The sequence below is a fragment of the Brachycentrus maculatus genome, unplaced genomic scaffold (genome assembly GCF_059751285.1).
Source record: "Brachycentrus maculatus isolate JH-2025_06_01 unplaced genomic scaffold, ASM5975128v1 h1tg000037l, whole genome shotgun sequence".
NCBI classification, from domain to species: Eukaryota; Metazoa; Arthropoda; class Insecta; order Trichoptera; family Brachycentridae; genus Brachycentrus; species Brachycentrus maculatus.
The window spans coordinates 1179607-1198101 of record NW_028280791.1 but is presented as its reverse complement, the minus strand read 5'-3'; the positions used below and the strand labels follow the sequence as shown (position 1 = coordinate 1198101).

Genomic DNA, 18495 nt, shown 5'->3' with positions numbered 1-18495 from the left:
ACAAATAATGAAAAATATTGCAATTAATATTTTTTTCTTTTAAATTACAACTTTAAAAAAAAAGCCTACTTTTAAGACACCGCCCCAAAGAACTAAGAATATTTTTTAAACCTTCAATAATTATTAAAAAAATATATATAACGAATTAATATATATCCTTTTATTAAATATTTTTGAATATTTAAATCATTTACTGTGTGGTCAAACATTTTAAAAAAATATTGGTTATGTTACTATATAACCACTCACTGACGTTATGATCTACCGGTTTCAAGGCATACCCATCTCTCTGTGAGTTCTTGAATGCATTTGAATTAATAGAATTCTTAATTTTTTTATGTATTTATTCTTACTTGTTTTTCTTCACATTCCTTCACCAATTCTTCCAATGTTCTATTGAGTCGGTTATTAGTTTCATTGGCTTGCTCCAAGCGTTGTTGCAAACGCATATTTTCTTCACCTATGGAGTCCTTCTTTCTACCGAGTGCGCAGAGCTGTGAACTCAGATCACTTCTTTCGCGGCATACTTGAGCTAATTCTAGTTCAACCTGGTACAAACAAAAGAAAAGAGAAATATGTAGAAGTATTATGAATGGAAAGTAGGTTTTTACTTCTATAAAAAGCCACCTACCTTTTCTTTTTCTCCTTCTAAGAATTTAAGCCTCTCGGCGTAGGAGTTCTTGTCTGCTTCTAAATCAAGCCTCGTTTGTTCAGCGGCTAATAATTCTTTTCGCAAAGAATTCAAGTCGCCTTGTACATCGCTGTTTTGACTCAAGAGATTGCTCTTATTTTCTTCAAGCTGTAAAACAGGTATTATATTAATTGTGTTTTGAATATTGAAAGCATTAACTTTGTGGATCATATTGAAATATTATTTTGAGAAATAAAAATACTTTGTTTTTTGATCCACTCACATTTTTATTAACAACCAGCTAGTTTCAGCAACAAGCTCCCTCTTCGGGGTTTAATTTATGACTTTTAAACCCTGAAGAGGGCAACAGGTTGTTGGCGAAACTAGTTGGTTGTTAATAAAAATGTGAGTGGATCAAAAAACAAAGTATTTTTATTTCTCAAAATAATATTACATTGATTGTTTAACCCTAAGCTTGAGCTTCCAATGCATACCTAGTACACATTATTTCCTAAATCTGAAATATCTCTAGCATAAATAGAATAAATACTGGGCCCAGATTTCAGATTTTCTTCCATACCATTATAGCTACACCTTACCCACTGTTTAACAGTCTTGAAATAACTTATTATTATATTTATTAGCAAGGATAGGGATATATATATAATGTTATAAGATATGTTACATCATCTACCTGAAATTGTTCAACTATTTTGACATCGGAGAGATGACAAAAGTGACGGGTTGATTAATTAAAAAATATGGTTCACAATTAAGTCAGTGGAATGGAAGATTCCAAAGTAAAAACTAAACTAATTTTTAAATATGTTAAATTATAATAAAATTATGCAATTCTTACTTTTTTCATATCACCTAAAAGCTGTTTCTTTTCCTGTTCAAGTTGTTGAACGGCAGAGTCCATTTTTTCTAGAGAGTCTTGTAAATCAGCTCTATCCAATACGCTTCTTTCTAATTCAATTTCCAGATCACCTATAATGAAATCAATGCTCTTGAGATAAGAAAAACATTTTTCAGTGATTTTCAAGGTTTATTGTTTTGATTTTAAAGTAATTTAATGTACCTCTGTTTTTCTCCATTTGCGAGAGAAGATTGTCTGCCTCCATTTTGTTTTGTTCTAAAAGATCTCTAGACAAATAACTTTTACTTAGTTCTTCTCGCAAATTCAATAACTCTTCCCTTATCCGACTTGATCTGTCTTCCTCAGATCTAAAAAAAGTATTATTTAAATCAAGAAAATGCTAACTGAATTTCTAAACTTAAAAAGTGTAAGTATAATATCAAATACCTCAAAATACTTTCTCTGTTTGTTGCTTCTCTCTGTAATCTATCGATTTCATCTTGTGACGATCGTTTTTCACTTTCTAATGAATCAACATGTTTTTGCATCTTACTGTTAGCTTTCTGAAGTTTCTCATAATCCAATGTTAATGAGTCAATCTAAAAACAACAAAAAATACATATTAATTAACCATTAAAAATTCTTTCATCATCGTTAACTAACATTGCCCAGATGAAGAGAGATCCAAAATTGCCCAAAACTATGTAACATACTCATGTTAATACCAAAGGCAAGTAGTATTATAACCTGAAAATATGGATGAAGCATAATGATTTGTGTGATTTTAATGAATTACATAGTTGAAATTCTGTTTTTAATCTGCACCCTTTGATAAATTCTTCTTCTTCAAACCCTCATCTGCACCCAATAGTGCATAGGGCACTACATCATATAATCGTTAACACATGAAGGAAAGGTGATCAGCCCTCCGCTTCAGGTACCAGTCCAGGGGGTAATATTGAATAAATATTAGATTGAAAAAATCGCTTACATTTATTTGAACCCCCCTGGGAACCAAACCCGGGACCTCCAGTATGGTAGCTGAACGTGCTGACCATTACACTATGAAGGCGGATAAATTAGGGTGCTCAAATCAGATATAATAATGAAAGCAAAGTGAAATGCCTTATATATCAGAGGCCACCAGTACAGAATGATATTTTAATCATTACATTATGGACATCATGCAGACAAAGTTATGATAAAATTACAAACCATAGCATTGATCTCGACACGGTTCTTTTCCAAGCTTGCTTTATCATTGCGCAATGAATCCAAAGTCTTTTGCATAAGCTCTTTTTCTTGGTCCATCTTATTAATCTGTCCCTTAGCCTGGTCTAGTAGACTCTGTAACTCGTGTACTTTCTTATCCAAGTTGACGATATTGCCTTCCGCAGCCTCACATTGCTTCCGACTGCTGACCAACTGCTCCCTGTTGCCTTGAAGTTTAACCTGCCAAAACATTGAAGAAGGACAGTTATTCAAATGTTGGGAACAATTTACTCTGCAAATTTATTAAATGTATTATTAATGCTTGAAGCACTAAAATTGTGATATTGATTTCATAACTTATAAAATCATTACAAATTTTTACAGGTTTCGAAGCAAACAGCTTCGTCTTTAAGACTAATTCATATAAATACTATTAATATTAACCTGTCTTAAGATCACTAAAAACAAATTAATAATTGAGACTTATTAGTCTTGAGGAAGAACCTATTTATATTGAAACCACTCGGCGTTATAATTAAGTAATAAAATATAATGTTTTTTATAACAAAGTTATATTGTGAACTATATTGATTTAGTATTTTATGTTTTTTTACTATTCCTAAGCTGATTTGCTAGGTTCCAAATACACATGAATTATGTTTATAACAGACTCAGATGAAATGTTGTTCATTCAAAAGTCTACAAGTTTTGACAAAAATAGAATAACTTATGGCTAGAAATGATAATAGTGTTCTCATGATAAAACATATTCATAAAGATTAATAAGTAGGTAATGTATAAATGTTGTGATTTTGAAAAGTATTACAATTCCATATATTGAAATCAAAAGGTTCTTATAATGCTAACATAAATTCCTATTTTGTCTATGAATCTTTATCCTTTAATCTTTTATTATGTTTAAATCTTTTTACCTGCAGTTCATGAATATGAGTTTGATGTCTTCGAAGGGCAGCTTGAACAGCAGATACGGTACTCTCTGCGAGTGCAGTACCAGTTATCCCGCCAACACCACCACGAGTATCTGAAGATCTGTTATAACAAGCATATAAATTAATGCTACTATCTAGGTATTTGCACAAACCTGATCAGGCTTGAATTCCTTCCATGAATTCCGGTCATATGTTAAAGAAAACAACTGAAAAAGTGTCAAATATGTTAACATCAAAGTTGGATAATTCTCCAATTTTATTATATTTTTGTATGTATTGTCTTCATTAAACCCTCACCCACACCCAAAAGTGCTTAGGGCACTGCATTATATTGACATTTTTTACATCCGCGAGGTGCCTTTAAGAGGAAAATATTACTTCTGGAGTAATTCTTGTTCCACTTGCTATTTTCTATCTGATTATAGTAATATTATTTTATCTACCTGTCCATACACAGGCATGTATGTATGTATACGTATGTGTCTGTGTAGGAAATAACTTATAATTTATATGTTAAGAGCTCAGTCTCTTTTTTGGAGAGGCACAGCAAATCTAAAACTAAAAGTTTGACATATGTATAAATATTTATTGGAAAATGTATTTTATTGTACTTAAAAATGTAACTTTATTAAACAAATAAAAAAAATGTTTTATGTAATATTTTATGTAAATTTTTATGTACATAAAACAAAATATATAAATAAATAAACGAGTAAATGAGTTATTGACGCAGCGTCATCCTAATCTTTATTCACAAGAAGGCAAAGTGATCAATCCTGCACGTCAGATACCTTGGGTTCGGATTTTCAGGGTTCGACTGTATGTAACCACAATGTAAAAAGGTTACCGTAAAAGTAAAATTTATTATGTATTGGCATAAATAGGTGACCTGTGAGTGGGTGGCGGCGATGGCGGAGGTGCGTGGCTGAGATGCAGGTGGGGAGGGGGGGCCTGCGTGGCGGCCCTCTCACTGTCCCGCAGCACGGCCCGAGCCACGGCGGCCAGAGCCCCTCTCAAGGTGCCCGCTTCGGAGCGAAGGGCACCCAGCTCTCCCAAACCACCCTCAGCACGAATGCTCCGCTCCTCCTAGCAAACAAGACAAACATTGACAATAATCCATTTATTTATTTTAATTATTTATTCTCCTTCTTCCTTCTTCTTTCCATGTTCGCTCCCTAGGTGGAGCATATGGCCAACACGAGACGTCTCCAAGTCACTCTGTCAAGCGCCATCTCCTTGGCTTCATCCCAGGTCAGTCCGGCGTCTCGAAGTTCCGCTGAGTATAGTCGGCGAATGGTCGTCAGCGGCCTTCTGGGGCGCCGGAATCCTCGGGGTTGGAAGAAGAGACATGAGGGGTTGATGCTCTCAGGTGGCATTCTAAGGACATGTCCCAACCATGTCCACCTTCTCCTCTTCAGGACTTCCAGTATGAGGGACACTACCATCCTCCACCATGAGTGGCCCAAGGTATCTGAAGGTGTCGACTAGAACGAGCGCTCGTCCTTCACAAGTAAGATGTTTGAATACAAGGTTGTGTTAAAATTGCAAAGCAATCGGAAAAAAACTTTAGAAGATTTAAAATTTTTATATTTATATAGATATAAAAAGCACAATTACCAAAGATCTCAATTCACCCATCAACTGCTGCATTTTCATGTCCCTCTGCTGAATTTCTGCAAAGTCAATCTCTTTCTGTTTCTCAAGCTGAGCGACCTTTGCACGCAAGTCGGCCATTTCACGATCAGCGACAGCCTAAAATTTAAAATTAAAACTAAATTAGTATTTGTAATATTACTAAAAATATAAATATAAAAAAATGCTATACAGCTTCTTCTATTGGCTCTTACTAACATTAGAATAATATTGTGTTCTTAGATTTCACTCTTTGGTTAGACTAGGTTGGGTTGGGTTATGTTAGGTTAGATTAAAGGGTTTTTAAGCATGCCTCCATAATGTACTAGTTACCACCAGTTTGGCTACCATGCTGAAGGTCCCGGGTTCAGTTCCGGGAGGTAAAAATAAATTTAACAGTTTTTTTACCCACATATTTATTAAGTATTATCCTAAACCGGTATCTTAAGCATAAGACTGATCACCTTGGCTCAATATAGTCAACAATCAAATTGAGTTAGGGATAATTGAAAATATCAAGAAAGATTCTTTGAGGTGGTTCTCGTCATCCATTTGTTCTACGTTTCCAACGTAGATAGAATTAGCTGATGAGAGAATGATGAAGAGAGTATATTTGACAAATGTTAATGAGAGAACGGAACGAGGATGGCTGAGAAAGACTTAGTACGACTGAATCAATTGGAACCTGTATCAATCGGTACAAAGACGATTACCTTGCCAAATAGCATCAATTTTATGCAGTGCCCTATGCACCATTGGGGAGGGGTGAAGGTAAACACTAGAATTTTAACAGTGCTAATCTGGTTCATCATACATATTATTATTATTGACTCACGTTGCTAGCTGCAGTTGCCGAGACATTTGTGGACACAGAAATGAGATCCCGAGAAGTGGATTCAATCTCATTCTTGATTTTAGACAGGTCCCGGTCAGTAGCCGACTGCATCTCGGTGAAGAGTCGCTTGACGGAAACCACATCTCTCCACAAACTCAAAAGGCGGTTATGCTCTGTTGTATAATAATCATTGAAGGCCTGAAACATAAATTAATATATCAAAGGTGTCTCAACTTGATATGAAACATCTATTGTTATTTTTTAATGAAGGAAGATGGAAGTCTTTGCATCTCAGGGCTTGCGACCTGGCGTTTGGTTGATCTGAGTGATCACTTTATACACTTGTGTAACATTCACCATCCTGCCCATTATTGAACATCCATATTGCAATATTTTTTTATTCCTGTATATATGCAATGGTCTCAGAATCTTCTACATACAAGTAGACTTTTTGATAGGTTTGTGAAGTAAGACTGATTGTGGCGCCACCAGTTGAGAAATTGGTGAAGTATTTATTTAGCTTGCTTCGTTTGAGCATCTCAACTTTTCAACTGTTCTTAACTGAACATATGTGTGTGCATTTCAAAAGATCCGATACGGTAATAATATTCACAAATAAACTAATTTAACTCATTTTAAGTGAAAAATCTAAATACATTTTATTGTAAAAAGATATTGTTTTTGCCCTTACAATGTCCACTAAATTTTGAATGGAACATTTTTCCAAAAAATTCTTCAGAAATTCAGGATACATGTAAGAAAAATTAAAATATATAAAATACGTTTGGGTGATTCAAAGGTAGAAAATTTTGTAATAATAGCTCGCAACTCGCGCTCAAGTATGTTGTCCTCAGCATGTGGGGCTATCTATGAGTCTATCATCATGTACGCATGTGGCTGAACATGCCAATTTTGGACTTAGCAATTCGAGCACACACTGCGCAATCTATGTACTCGTCACTTCTGTTGTGCTGGCCGCAGAGACCTCGTGAACACCGTTGACAGAGCTTCTCCATTCATCTCTGTCTCTAGCCCGCGATTCCCAGTCACCATCAATCCCCGCCAACCTCAATGTGGCGTTCAGTTGATCCTTGTACCTCCTATACTGCTGGAAATCCTCCTGTACTGCTCTAGTGCTGAGAAAATTTAGTAGTACTCTGATTTCCCGCAGGAAGATTGATTAGTAGTATGTAAAATGAATACCTGTTCTTCATCCTTCCATTCATCTTCTTTGATGATCATCTCCTCCCGAAGTCCTTCCCAATCGTTGGTCAATTTCTGCAAATCATTTGTCAGAGCTTCGTTTATTTGATGAGATTCTTCCAGTTGTTCCCGAAGAGACGAATTGATTTGAACAAATTTCTCACACCTGGAAAACATCAAATGAATAATTTTAATGCTAAAAAAAATTTTACACATTTCGTATGTTTTATTTTTTATTTTTAATTAATAAAATTAAGCAAAGTATAGAAACCAGTGTAATGTACAAGAGCTAATGAAAAATAGTCACTGATTTAACAAAGATTCATACAAATGGAGGAATATATTACTAAAACTATGAAAAAATATTAATGCCAAGCTATATTACAGTAAATATTTTTCTTTTTAAATACTGAACAAATCAGATTGTTATAATCTGATTTCTTCTTCTTCTAACTCTCATCCGGTGCATAGAGCGTTCTATTGCATCGACGCAGCGTTGTTTTGATTGATACTTACTTAAAGGCAATGTGATCAGATATGAGTCTGAGGTACCAATTAGAGAGATATTTAATTAACATTACAGTGAAAAATCACAATGGCGCAGAAGGTAGAAATACCCTTCCCGTCCTTAAGCATCAGGCGACCGAACGAGTAGAAACACCTTTCTCGTCCGAAGAGTGTTTTTTTTTAAAGGAATAACCCGAAAAGCCAAAGGCTTGTCTGCAGGAAGGATAGTAAGGACTCGTTCATTCAATCCCTTATCCGCACCCCAATGGTGCATAGGGCACTGCGTCATATAAACGCAGTATTATCTTAATTGGTAACACAGGAAGGAAAGGTGATCAGCCCTCCGCTTCAGGTAACAGTCCAGGGTAATATTGAATAAATATTAGAGTGAAAAAATCACTTTTATTTATTTGACCCCCCCTGGGAATCGAACAAGGGACCTCCAGAACGGTAGCCGAGCATGCTGACTATTACACTACGGAGGCGGACAAAAGTAAGAATAGGGAAGGTAAATGTGAAAAATACATCACAAACACCGAGATCAATTGAAAAAAAAATCATTCTTGAATTAATTTTGCAATTGGCGGAAATCGAACCCGCGACGCCAGTTTCGCAGTTGAGCGTCTATTCCTACATAACTATGCCACGACGCCTGTCTAAATATATTTTTTGAATCTTTGGAATCGAACAGGACCTCCAGCACGGTAGCCAAATGCGTTTACTACGGAAATGAACGAAGCATCTTACTTCCTCCTCTCTTCATCCAGCCTCCTGAGGGCCGTCTCCAGGTCGTGTATGCGCTCTTCGCGGGCATCTCGCAGGTGCTGCTGCGCCTGCTCCAGCGCCGTGGCGTGCGAGGGCCCCGAACCCGTGCCCGTGGAGGACGACAGCGGGATGGCAGCCGCAGCCTTGCCGGGCGCGCGGTACGTGTCAGACGAAGGCGTGTCCAGCATGTGGTCTTCCAGGTCCGTGCAGCGCTTCTTGTACTGCAACACCTACCAAGTACAAACATAGATATCACATTTATACAGGGTGTCCCATAATCCGACGTATCCTTTTAAGGGGTGTTAGGCCAGCTTATGACTCACCAAAAAATGAAAATATGACCTTAGTAAAAGTGTCTTAGTTTTCCAGATATTTCACATTTATGAATTTTCCGAACCTCTACGCCTTAGATCAGTTTTTTGAGTGCCACTTTTTCAATTTTTCATATTTTAGGATTCTAATTTTTGTTTAATAATACTGAATAAGTACTCTATTGATCACAGTGCAAAATATTACCAATACTGGCTTGTCTTGACGGAAAAAAATATATCAATGCCCTGTCAATGATTTCAAAATAAATTTTTAGGTGACTTTGACTCTTCACTCTGAAAAAATATTTATGACGTTAACCTGGTAAGTTATTTTTAAAGTTTGTTCAATTTATGTCATTTTAAAAACAGTATAACATTTACTATATTTTACTTTAGAAAAAAAAACAAATTGGTTTTTTTTATGCAAAATGAGCTGATTTTATAATTATTTCATTTATTAGGAATTCCGATGTAAAGAATTGCTTTGCTTTAGTAAAGTGAAAAGTGTTTATGTCAAATTAAATCATTTTTGTATTTAGTTATGAAACAAAAATTAAAATCTTAAGATACAAATATTTCAAGAGGTGGCATTCAAAAACCGATCTTAGGGGTAAATTTTCGGAAAATTCATAAAAGTGGAAATATCTCGAAAACTAAGGCACTTTTATTGAGGTCATATTTTCATTTTTTGGTAAGTCATGAGGTAACCTAATACCCCTTAAATCATCGGGAATTTTAGCTATTAATATTCTTTGGGTTTAAAAGATCACATAATAATGAAAAAAAAATAAAAGTACATTAAGAAGGTATTATAAAGCAGGGGGCGCGGGAACGACGCGAACTTTATTTTTTCCAGGAATCGTCATTTTGCTGTCGTAATTTTTACAATAGTTTAGTACATTTTTTCATACCCTCATCCGCACCCGATGGTGCATAGGGCACTGCATCATATAAACGCAGTGTTATCTCGATCATTAACACATGAAGGAAAGGTGATCAACCCTTTACTTCAGGTATCAGTCAAGGGTTATTTGAATAAATATTAATGTGAAAAAATCACTTATATTTATTTGACCCCCCTGGGAATCAAATCCGGGACCTCAAGTACGGTAGCCGAGCGTGCTGACCATTACACTATAGAGGCGGACAAATAGTTTAGTATACTAGGGTTAAAATAATACTCGAATATTTGTAAACGCAGTAGGGTGAAATTTGGGTATGGTGACGTCATTATACCTTGGCCTGGAGTCGGGCCACCAGGGCCGCCTGGTCGTGATGGGCCCTCCGGTAGGCCTCCAGCCGCTTGCGGTAGCCCGCCTCGCGAGCCCTGCCGTCCGGCGAGCCCGGGGGGCTCTCGTCATACCGATGGGGATCCATCTTGCTGGCGGGAACCTGGAACGTGGAACGTTATGATCAGGTGTACTGCTTTTTTCTTACTTGACGAGAATTTTATCTATAAGGGGTCCTAAATAAAACGACAAGGGCGTTTAGAAGCCTGAAGCCGGTATTGCATACATATCAAGACACAGACAAACATAGATATTCATAGATCAGTGGTTTTTGGCCTGGGTTCGATCGAACCCCAGGGGTTCGGTGAGTCAGTCTCCCGGATTCAGTGGAGGTCAAAACACACCCGACTTATTGTACGATATTATGAAAAATGATACGACACACGATATATTAATTTATCCAATAGATCTAGAATATTATTTGAAATGAATATATCAATCTAACAATAAAAATAATACATGACCTCAAACGCTAAAACAATACACCTACTGAGCATCGTACTTTTTTTTTACTGGGATGGGATACCTCTAACACGGTTAAGAACCACTGTCATAGATAAACAGTTATTTTATTATTTTTAATATTTTAGGTGGCTCAACTTGAGATAAAACGTTGTTTTTATACGAAAGAAGGTGAACGTTACACAAGTGTATAAAATGATCACTTCAGCCAGACAAATGCCATGTTGTAAGCTCTGGGATGCTCAGACTTCCATATTCTTATTCGCATAAGAACGATAGGCGTTTCATCTCAAGTCGAGACACCTATAATATTGATCTGTAGGGTGAGTAATCCAGTGCCTGATAGGATTTTTCGATTTAATAAATTTTTATTAAAAATTGAATAATAAAAATCCATTTTTAATTAATGTTTTACTTAGTAAATACCACTATTTCTTCAAATCTACTGTGACACGTGTTTCGATGCATTCCGCATCATTTTCAAACACATTTTCAAACATACGGTGTTTAAAAATGATGCGGAATGCATCGAAACACGTGTCACAGTAGATTTTAAGAAATAGTGGTATTCACTAAGTAAAACATGAATTAAAAATGGATCGATTTTACAACAAAGTGACTGCCGAATGAATTAATGAAAATAAAAATCCACCTAAATAAAAAAATAAGTATTTTTGTCAATACAATAATAATAATAGAATAAAGAATAGTAGATTGTTATAATTTTTACCTGCTGCACGGGGGGTTTGATTTCAGGCCTCCCCTTGGCGAGGCCCCCGGGCCTGCGGCGCTCCGACGGGGCGCCCCGGGCGCTGCGGGGCGTCAACAACGGCTCCCTAGACCCCGGAATCTGAAACCAATAGTAACTGTGATTATTATATCCATATTTTAAATGAGTCGAAATGTAGCTCCATGGTAAAATCGTAGATTTTCAGTCAGAAATCCATGATACGATAGCCATTTGAGTGATTTTTATTTTTAAACACAAGACTTCATAAAAAAAATGTAATTAAAAAATATGTATTGAAAAAAAATCTAGTCAGGTCAGGAGTGGGAATAAACGGCGGCTAAAGGTACAAGTAGGCTTGCCAGATGTCCCGGTTTGACCGGGATAATCCCAGTTTTTAGACAAATTCCCGGTGTCCCGGCCGGTTTACTTCACGTCCCGGTAATAATTTAATTTGATTTGACAAAAAAGTCTAAAAATAATAATCCGTGAAGGATTATTTATAATAATTACTTTGTCATTTATTTCACTGTACTGTACACTGGGGGCATTCCGGTGTTCCGGTTGAACATTTCAGAAATCTCGCAAGCTTTTGTATAAGGAGATATATAAATGTATCTCCTAGTCTACGCAAATACAGATTGGTGTTCCGCTCTATTCTGCTACCCCTGCGTTGAAGAGGCGTGATGGTTAGTTAGTTGGTTTTAACTTGTATTAATAACACTACTGAATATGCCGACAGACTACTATCATATATTTGAAATACCCGGTCATTATAAACATATAATATAAATCATTGTTATTATTTTATACTGTAACCGGCCACACGTTGATGCAGCTTAGTCTGGTTAAATGGAAAAAAGAAAAGATAAAAAAAACACGCACGTATTCGAACATAACGTTGTATCAAAATTTCAAAGCAATCAGTAAACATATTAAGGTGATTTAAGATTTTCACCAAAGAACATTTACGAAGACATTAATATTATTATTATATAATATTTATTCACACACAATTCATTATTACTTAAAATAATAACCTGAAATACGACTTTCTTCTTTAGCTTTCTTCGACACAGTCCATCTTTTGAACAAGAGCTGCTTCCACTTAAATGTATTGAAGATATCATCGTTTCAATTACTCGAACATAGTTATTTTTTTAATATTTTAAATTACACCAAGCGAAAATTCATAAATACAATCATATATTAATATGATAGAAGCTTAAACCACTTTCCGTTAGAACAGTTTACAATTTATTCAAATGACTAAATTATTTGAATACAGTAATTATTTACTATCGATTATTTTTTCAGGACTTCTTTTGTTGAAAGTAAGGGCGTGTCCTTGTAAAACGTACAAAACGATGCAAATTAAGAAAAAAAAAGCTCAACTTAAGTGCCTTTTAATTTAACAGTTATAATTTTATTGCCGTTCAGCGAACGTAATTAAAATAATTTGTAAAAATCCAGATAGTATTGCAACACAAAAGAAAAGCTTTGTGACGAAAGCTCCCCTGAAACAAATGCCGTAAGCGTAACTGGCTACAAGCAAAAAGCTGTATCCAGGCAACATAATCCTAATTTAGCAATCAGCAACTTTCACGAGTGCCTGAACTTACTAATTATCATATTTACATAGCATCACGGTCGATACAAACACTTCAAAACCTCAGGTTGCCACTTCGGTGGATACTAGATTATCAATTTTGTTTATCGGAAAAAAAAACAAAGATAATTTTGATATAACAGGTAAATTTCGTACAATTATTGATTATTTCAGGTATTTTAACCCGTTAGCTTCCAGGATTTTTGGGGTTACTATGCCGGAAATACCGCAATTTCTACAGCGCCATCTGTTGGACGTAACAGTAACACACGCAATACCAATTATTGATCATGACAGACAGCGTGCTACTTGACATCTAGTGTCACTTAGCATTTTCAATGTTTATATTGCATTCGTATTTCATTACGTTACAAGCATTGTGAAATTAACCGTCTGACCGCTGAGAAGCAATATATTAAATTAACTCTTGTACACTTTGAAAAACGTCAAAATACCGACAAAAAATAAAAATCCATATTTTTTGTAAAAACCCTTTATTATCCCCTTTCGATCCATTAAATTTGATATGAACCATTATTGCAAACAAGTTTTCAACATTTTTAGCATACTTTAAAGAGAAAAAAAATAGCAGGTAAACGGTTAAACATAAGTATTAGAAATGTGTGTTTTTTTTATTTTACATTTAATCAGACAGCTACGCATAGCGGAGAACAGCTAGTTTAAAATGTCTTACAACATTTTGAGTGTGTCCAAATACTTGTTCGCAAAATCTGGATTATCTCCAACTACAGGAGTTATTTTAATATTATTTTTTGACATTTCATCAAAGATGAAAAAGAATACGGAAGTCTGGGCATTTACAGGGCTGACGACCGTCATAGGCTGGTTTAAGTGATCACTTTATACAAGTGTAACATTCACCAATTCTACCCATTATTGACAACCACACTACTCAAATTCTTTGAAGTTCTATATATATGAACCAACTTTGAAACATTATTCTTGAATCACTAGAACTTCATTAGAGACATCTATTGGTGAGATGAGAGGAAGCTTTTTATTGACAACCACACTGCAGGCCTATGACGGTCGTCAGCCCCGTAAATGCCCAGACTTCCATATTCTTTCATTAATTGATTCGGCAGTCACTTTGTGGTAAAATCTATCCATTTTTAATTAATGTTTTACTTAGTAAATACCACTATTTCTTAAAATCTACTGTTTCTGCTCAATAAAAAGCTTATTATCATCTCACCAATAGATGTCTCTTCTAGTGATTCAAGAATAATGTTTCAAAATTGGTTTATATATATATATATATATATATATATATATATATATATATATATATATATATATATATATATATATATATATATATATATATATATATATATATATATAGTAGTGTGGTTGTCAATAATAAGTAGAATTGGTGAATGTTACATGTGTGTAAAGTGATCACTTAAACCAGCCTATGACGGTCGTCAGCCCCGTAAATGCCCAGACATTCATATTCTTCTTCATCTTTGATGAAATGTCGAAAAATAATATATCGCAAAATGTTTTAGGCTTGTTTTTCTAGAACTACATGGACTGTCTCCACGGTGACCTAAACAGTCTATTATTAAACTGTTATAAGTTAATAATATTTATATATGCGATGAACTGTCTAAAAAAGGCCATCTTAGATATTATCGAACTAGCTGGAATGTTTGCGTGAAGATGTAACGTGTTTACTTCTATTTGGGGTCAATGAACAAAACTGAAGTGATAATCTAGTCGCAATTTAGAAAACATGATTAGACTCATTTATCGCGCATAGTGACAATCGATGTTATTTATAATCGTAATCGCAAAGAAATATTCGTAAGAAATATTTTTTGATGATTAAAACAATTGTTTTTTTTTAAACAGGTGTCTGAGGCGAATATCTGTAGGGTTGTGGTCCCGTGGTTTAGTGTCGCGGACTCTTAAGTCAGAGTTTCTCGGTTCGAACCCACTCTACCACAATTTGATGCCTATTTCTAATAATAAGCCGCTTAGGCTCACAGAAATAGCATGAAATTTAAATATTTGTGTAAATAATAAAAAAAAACAAATATTTTTCTTCTTTAAAAAATAAAAAATAATGGACGTAAAATGATATGACTTCATCAGGAATGACGATGTGAGGAGAAGAACTCAACAGCCCTCATACTGGAAGTCCTGAAGAGGAGAAGGTGGACATGGTTGGGACATATCCTTAGAGAGCATCAACCCCTCATGTCTCTTATTCCAACCCCGAAGGCCGCTGACGACCATTCACCGACTATACTCAGCTGAACTTCGAGATGCCGGATTTGCCTGGGAGGAAGCCAAGGAGATGGCGCGTGACAAGTGACTTGGAGACGTCTCGTGTTGGCCATATGCTCCACCTAGGGAGCGAACAAGGAAAAAGAAAAGAAGAAGAAAAAAAAACACTTGTAAAACGTTTTGTACCATTCTATCTATTATAATACTATGTGGATCAATCTGGGTGACATTGAATACTTGGATATTTTCATGAATTATTTAACGTCTAACGTGACTGGAATCTAGCTACGGCTTATGCAACACCGCTTATCGTAGCCTATTCTTAGGATTCAACTATATAAGCTTTACAGCCTATTCCGACTAGTAAGTGAGAATGACTTCTTGCTGTTTAAAGTTACTACATATAATTTCCTAGGCAAAAACACTCCCTATATCGTTAAAGCCACATTTTAATGATTCTAAGTTAGCAATGAAGTAACTTAGGTGTAAGATTTTAGTTCTATAATTTTACTTGTGAGTTTACGCTTAGCTTATGTTCTAGATATATATTAACTTATGTACTTAACGAAATATTTCATTTGAACTTTTTTGAACCAACTTATGTAATTGCGAAATATTTAATTTGAACTTTTCTAACTGAGGCGATATAGGAGATACAAGTGGCGCAATGGATATTGACGTTTTTTAATGTAATTATGAATACGAGTTTATACAATACTAATGAAACGACCAAGATCAAAAACATTTTGATTACAAATATAACGCAGTTTTACAGCATAAAATAATTTTCATTGTACGATCTACCAATGATTGATAACCACATTGCTTAAATTTTTATATATTCTTCTTTCTGTCACTTAGTATAAGAGAAGAATATATCATCAAACCCTTATCCGCACCCCAATGGTGCATAGGGCACTGCATATAAACGCAGTGTTATCTTGATCGTTAACACATGAAGGAAAGGTGATCAGCCATCCGCTTTAGGTACCAGTCCAGGGTGATATTGAATAAATATTAGAGTGAAAAAATCACCCGGGACCTCCAGAATGATAGTCGAGCGTGCTGACCACACACTATGGAGGCGGACAATAAGCTGTGTATATTCTTCTCTTATACTAAGCGACAGAAATATTTCACATTTCCAAGTACCTACAAACTTTAGGATTTCATCTCTGGTCGAAATGGTGATCTTAATAGCTGTAGCAAAAACCTTAATATACATATCGTAGTCATACAGGAGAAAGTGACCAAGTGCATTTTTTTTACAAAAACGTGGTCATCGACTATTTAATATCTTACTAGCTTAATGTTGCCCTGAAAAATCTCAAAGAATTTTAAACTTGGAAGTATAATATATTGACTTGTTAAAATTGACTAACTGCATTGATGTTTACTTTCTTGCCGATCAAAAGTGACTTAAATGGCCCTCCTGAACATTTTACGTTTTGTTAGTTGGTCACTTTCTCCTGTACGACTACGATATGTTTAATATATGTAAGTACTCGCTTATGAGATTCGTATTCTGAATTATTTCAGACAAAACCTGAAACTATCGTTTTACATTTTTTTAATTTACTTTAAAACCAATTATTTTACTTTTGTTATATTTTTCTCCCATTCTTTGATATTATTTTTCTTAAATATATTACAAACTCAATGACAAGAGTGCAAACAAAACAATTAAATATGTCGACGAAAATAATTATCTTTTTAACCTCATAAAGAATAAAGGAATCTATTTAAGTTACACGACAATCGAACACATAAAATAATTGCGATTATAACTATTGACGTCAAACTTGCCGCATAAATCTAAGTAAGAGATATACAATAATGCAGAGGACTTTCAATATTTTATAACACCAAAAATTATTGATTTTTAAAATAAATTCACCTTCCGATAACATGAGATGATTTCGTCTGGACATTTCAGGGTTTCGATACTACATTGATCAATCGAATCCTGAGTCTAAGGGGGTAATCGCTAATATACAATTCATTACACGAAGGGCTGTGCGAGAAGGATTCATTATATGTGTCACCGAGCATATTTTTTTAGTAAAAAGGAAATATGTGTTTTTTTTTTATTATTTACAAAAATACTTCAATTTCATACTATTTCTGTGAGCCAAAGCGGCTCATTAGTGTCGGGTTGTGGTCCCGTGGTTAGTGTCGCGGACTCTTAAGTCAGAGTTTCTCGGTTCGAACCCACTCTAGCACAATTTGATACCTATTTCTAATAATGAGCCGCTTAGGCTCACAGAAATAGTATGAAGTTAAAATATATGTGTAAATAATAAAAACACAAATATTTCACTTTAAAAAAAATATATATATAAAAATTATTAGAAATAGGTATCAAATTGTGGTAGAGTGGGTTCAAACCGAGAAACTCTGAATCAAGAGTCCGCGACACTAACCACAGGACCACAACCCGACACGAAAGAATATATATAGGATGTGAAGTAAGTTATAAAAAATAATGGTTTTGAAGAGGTAGAGGCATCAAACTTATCCTAGTCATAAAAAAATTTTTGGCAATTTTTAAACTTTATATAATAAAACAACTTACCCCAAAATTTTACCCCTGATGATGACAAGGTTCTTGTCGAAACCGGTTGGAGAAAAAAGTAGCAATAAAAATCGGTTAAAAACAACAGTTGTTTTATCATATAAAGTTCATAAAATGTGCCACAAAGTATTTGCGAAAAGGATTCAAGAAATTGGCAATTTTTATTAATATTTACAAAAGTTTCAAACTTCTGAATGATGTTAGTAAATACAAAAGATCACATTGAAATTATCAGTTTCTCGAGAATAACAACTATAAAACAATACAGTTATCTCGCTCTTCAATGTCTGTAATTATAATAATATTGTCGCCAATCGTTTGACCAAATAAAATAAATTAATTTAAAAAATCAAAGTTTAATATGGCAGATCTGAACTTTGCACCTTTCAGTATTTAGAAAGCTTTATAAATATATAAGGAGAGAATTGTACGTAAAATGAAATTACAAATCATTTAATCAAGTGTCTATAATTTTACATTAATGAAAAAAAACACCATTAAAATTCTTCACTTCCTACAAATTACTTTGTTTAAAATTAGTTTTAATAAATTAGAAAATCAATATATGAATAAAATCATCGTTTTCATTGATATTTCAAACTGGTACCTGAAACAGAGGACTGATAACCTTTCCCTCATGTGTTAACGATCAAGATAACACTGCATTTATAT

General features: G+C 34.6%; 1 protein-coding gene across 1 annotated transcript in view; it reads right to left on the bottom strand.

Moving 5' to 3' along the window:
* Positions 1-18495, bottom strand: part of Root (ciliary rootlet coiled-coil, rootletin) — an 84385-nt gene that overhangs the window by 18635 nt on the left and 47255 nt on the right. Inside the window, exons 2-15 of the mRNA XM_088275991.1 lie at positions 11387-11506; positions 10142-10297; positions 8577-8824; positions 7323-7488; positions 6120-6317; positions 5270-5404; positions 4542-4738; positions 3635-3752; positions 2706-2942; positions 1938-2089; positions 1713-1858; positions 1491-1621; positions 632-799; positions 354-548 (exon numbers count right to left, since the gene is read on the bottom strand). Coding sequence (XP_088132117.1) covers positions 354-548; positions 632-799; positions 1491-1621; positions 1713-1858; positions 1938-2089; positions 2706-2942; positions 3635-3752; positions 4542-4738; positions 5270-5404; positions 6120-6317; positions 7323-7488; positions 8577-8824; positions 10142-10297; positions 11387-11506 — 2367 coding nt within the window. The remainder of the gene's footprint in view (positions 1-353; positions 549-631; positions 800-1490; positions 1622-1712; positions 1859-1937; positions 2090-2705; positions 2943-3634; positions 3753-4541; positions 4739-5269; positions 5405-6119; positions 6318-7322; positions 7489-8576; positions 8825-10141; positions 10298-11386; positions 11507-18495) is intronic.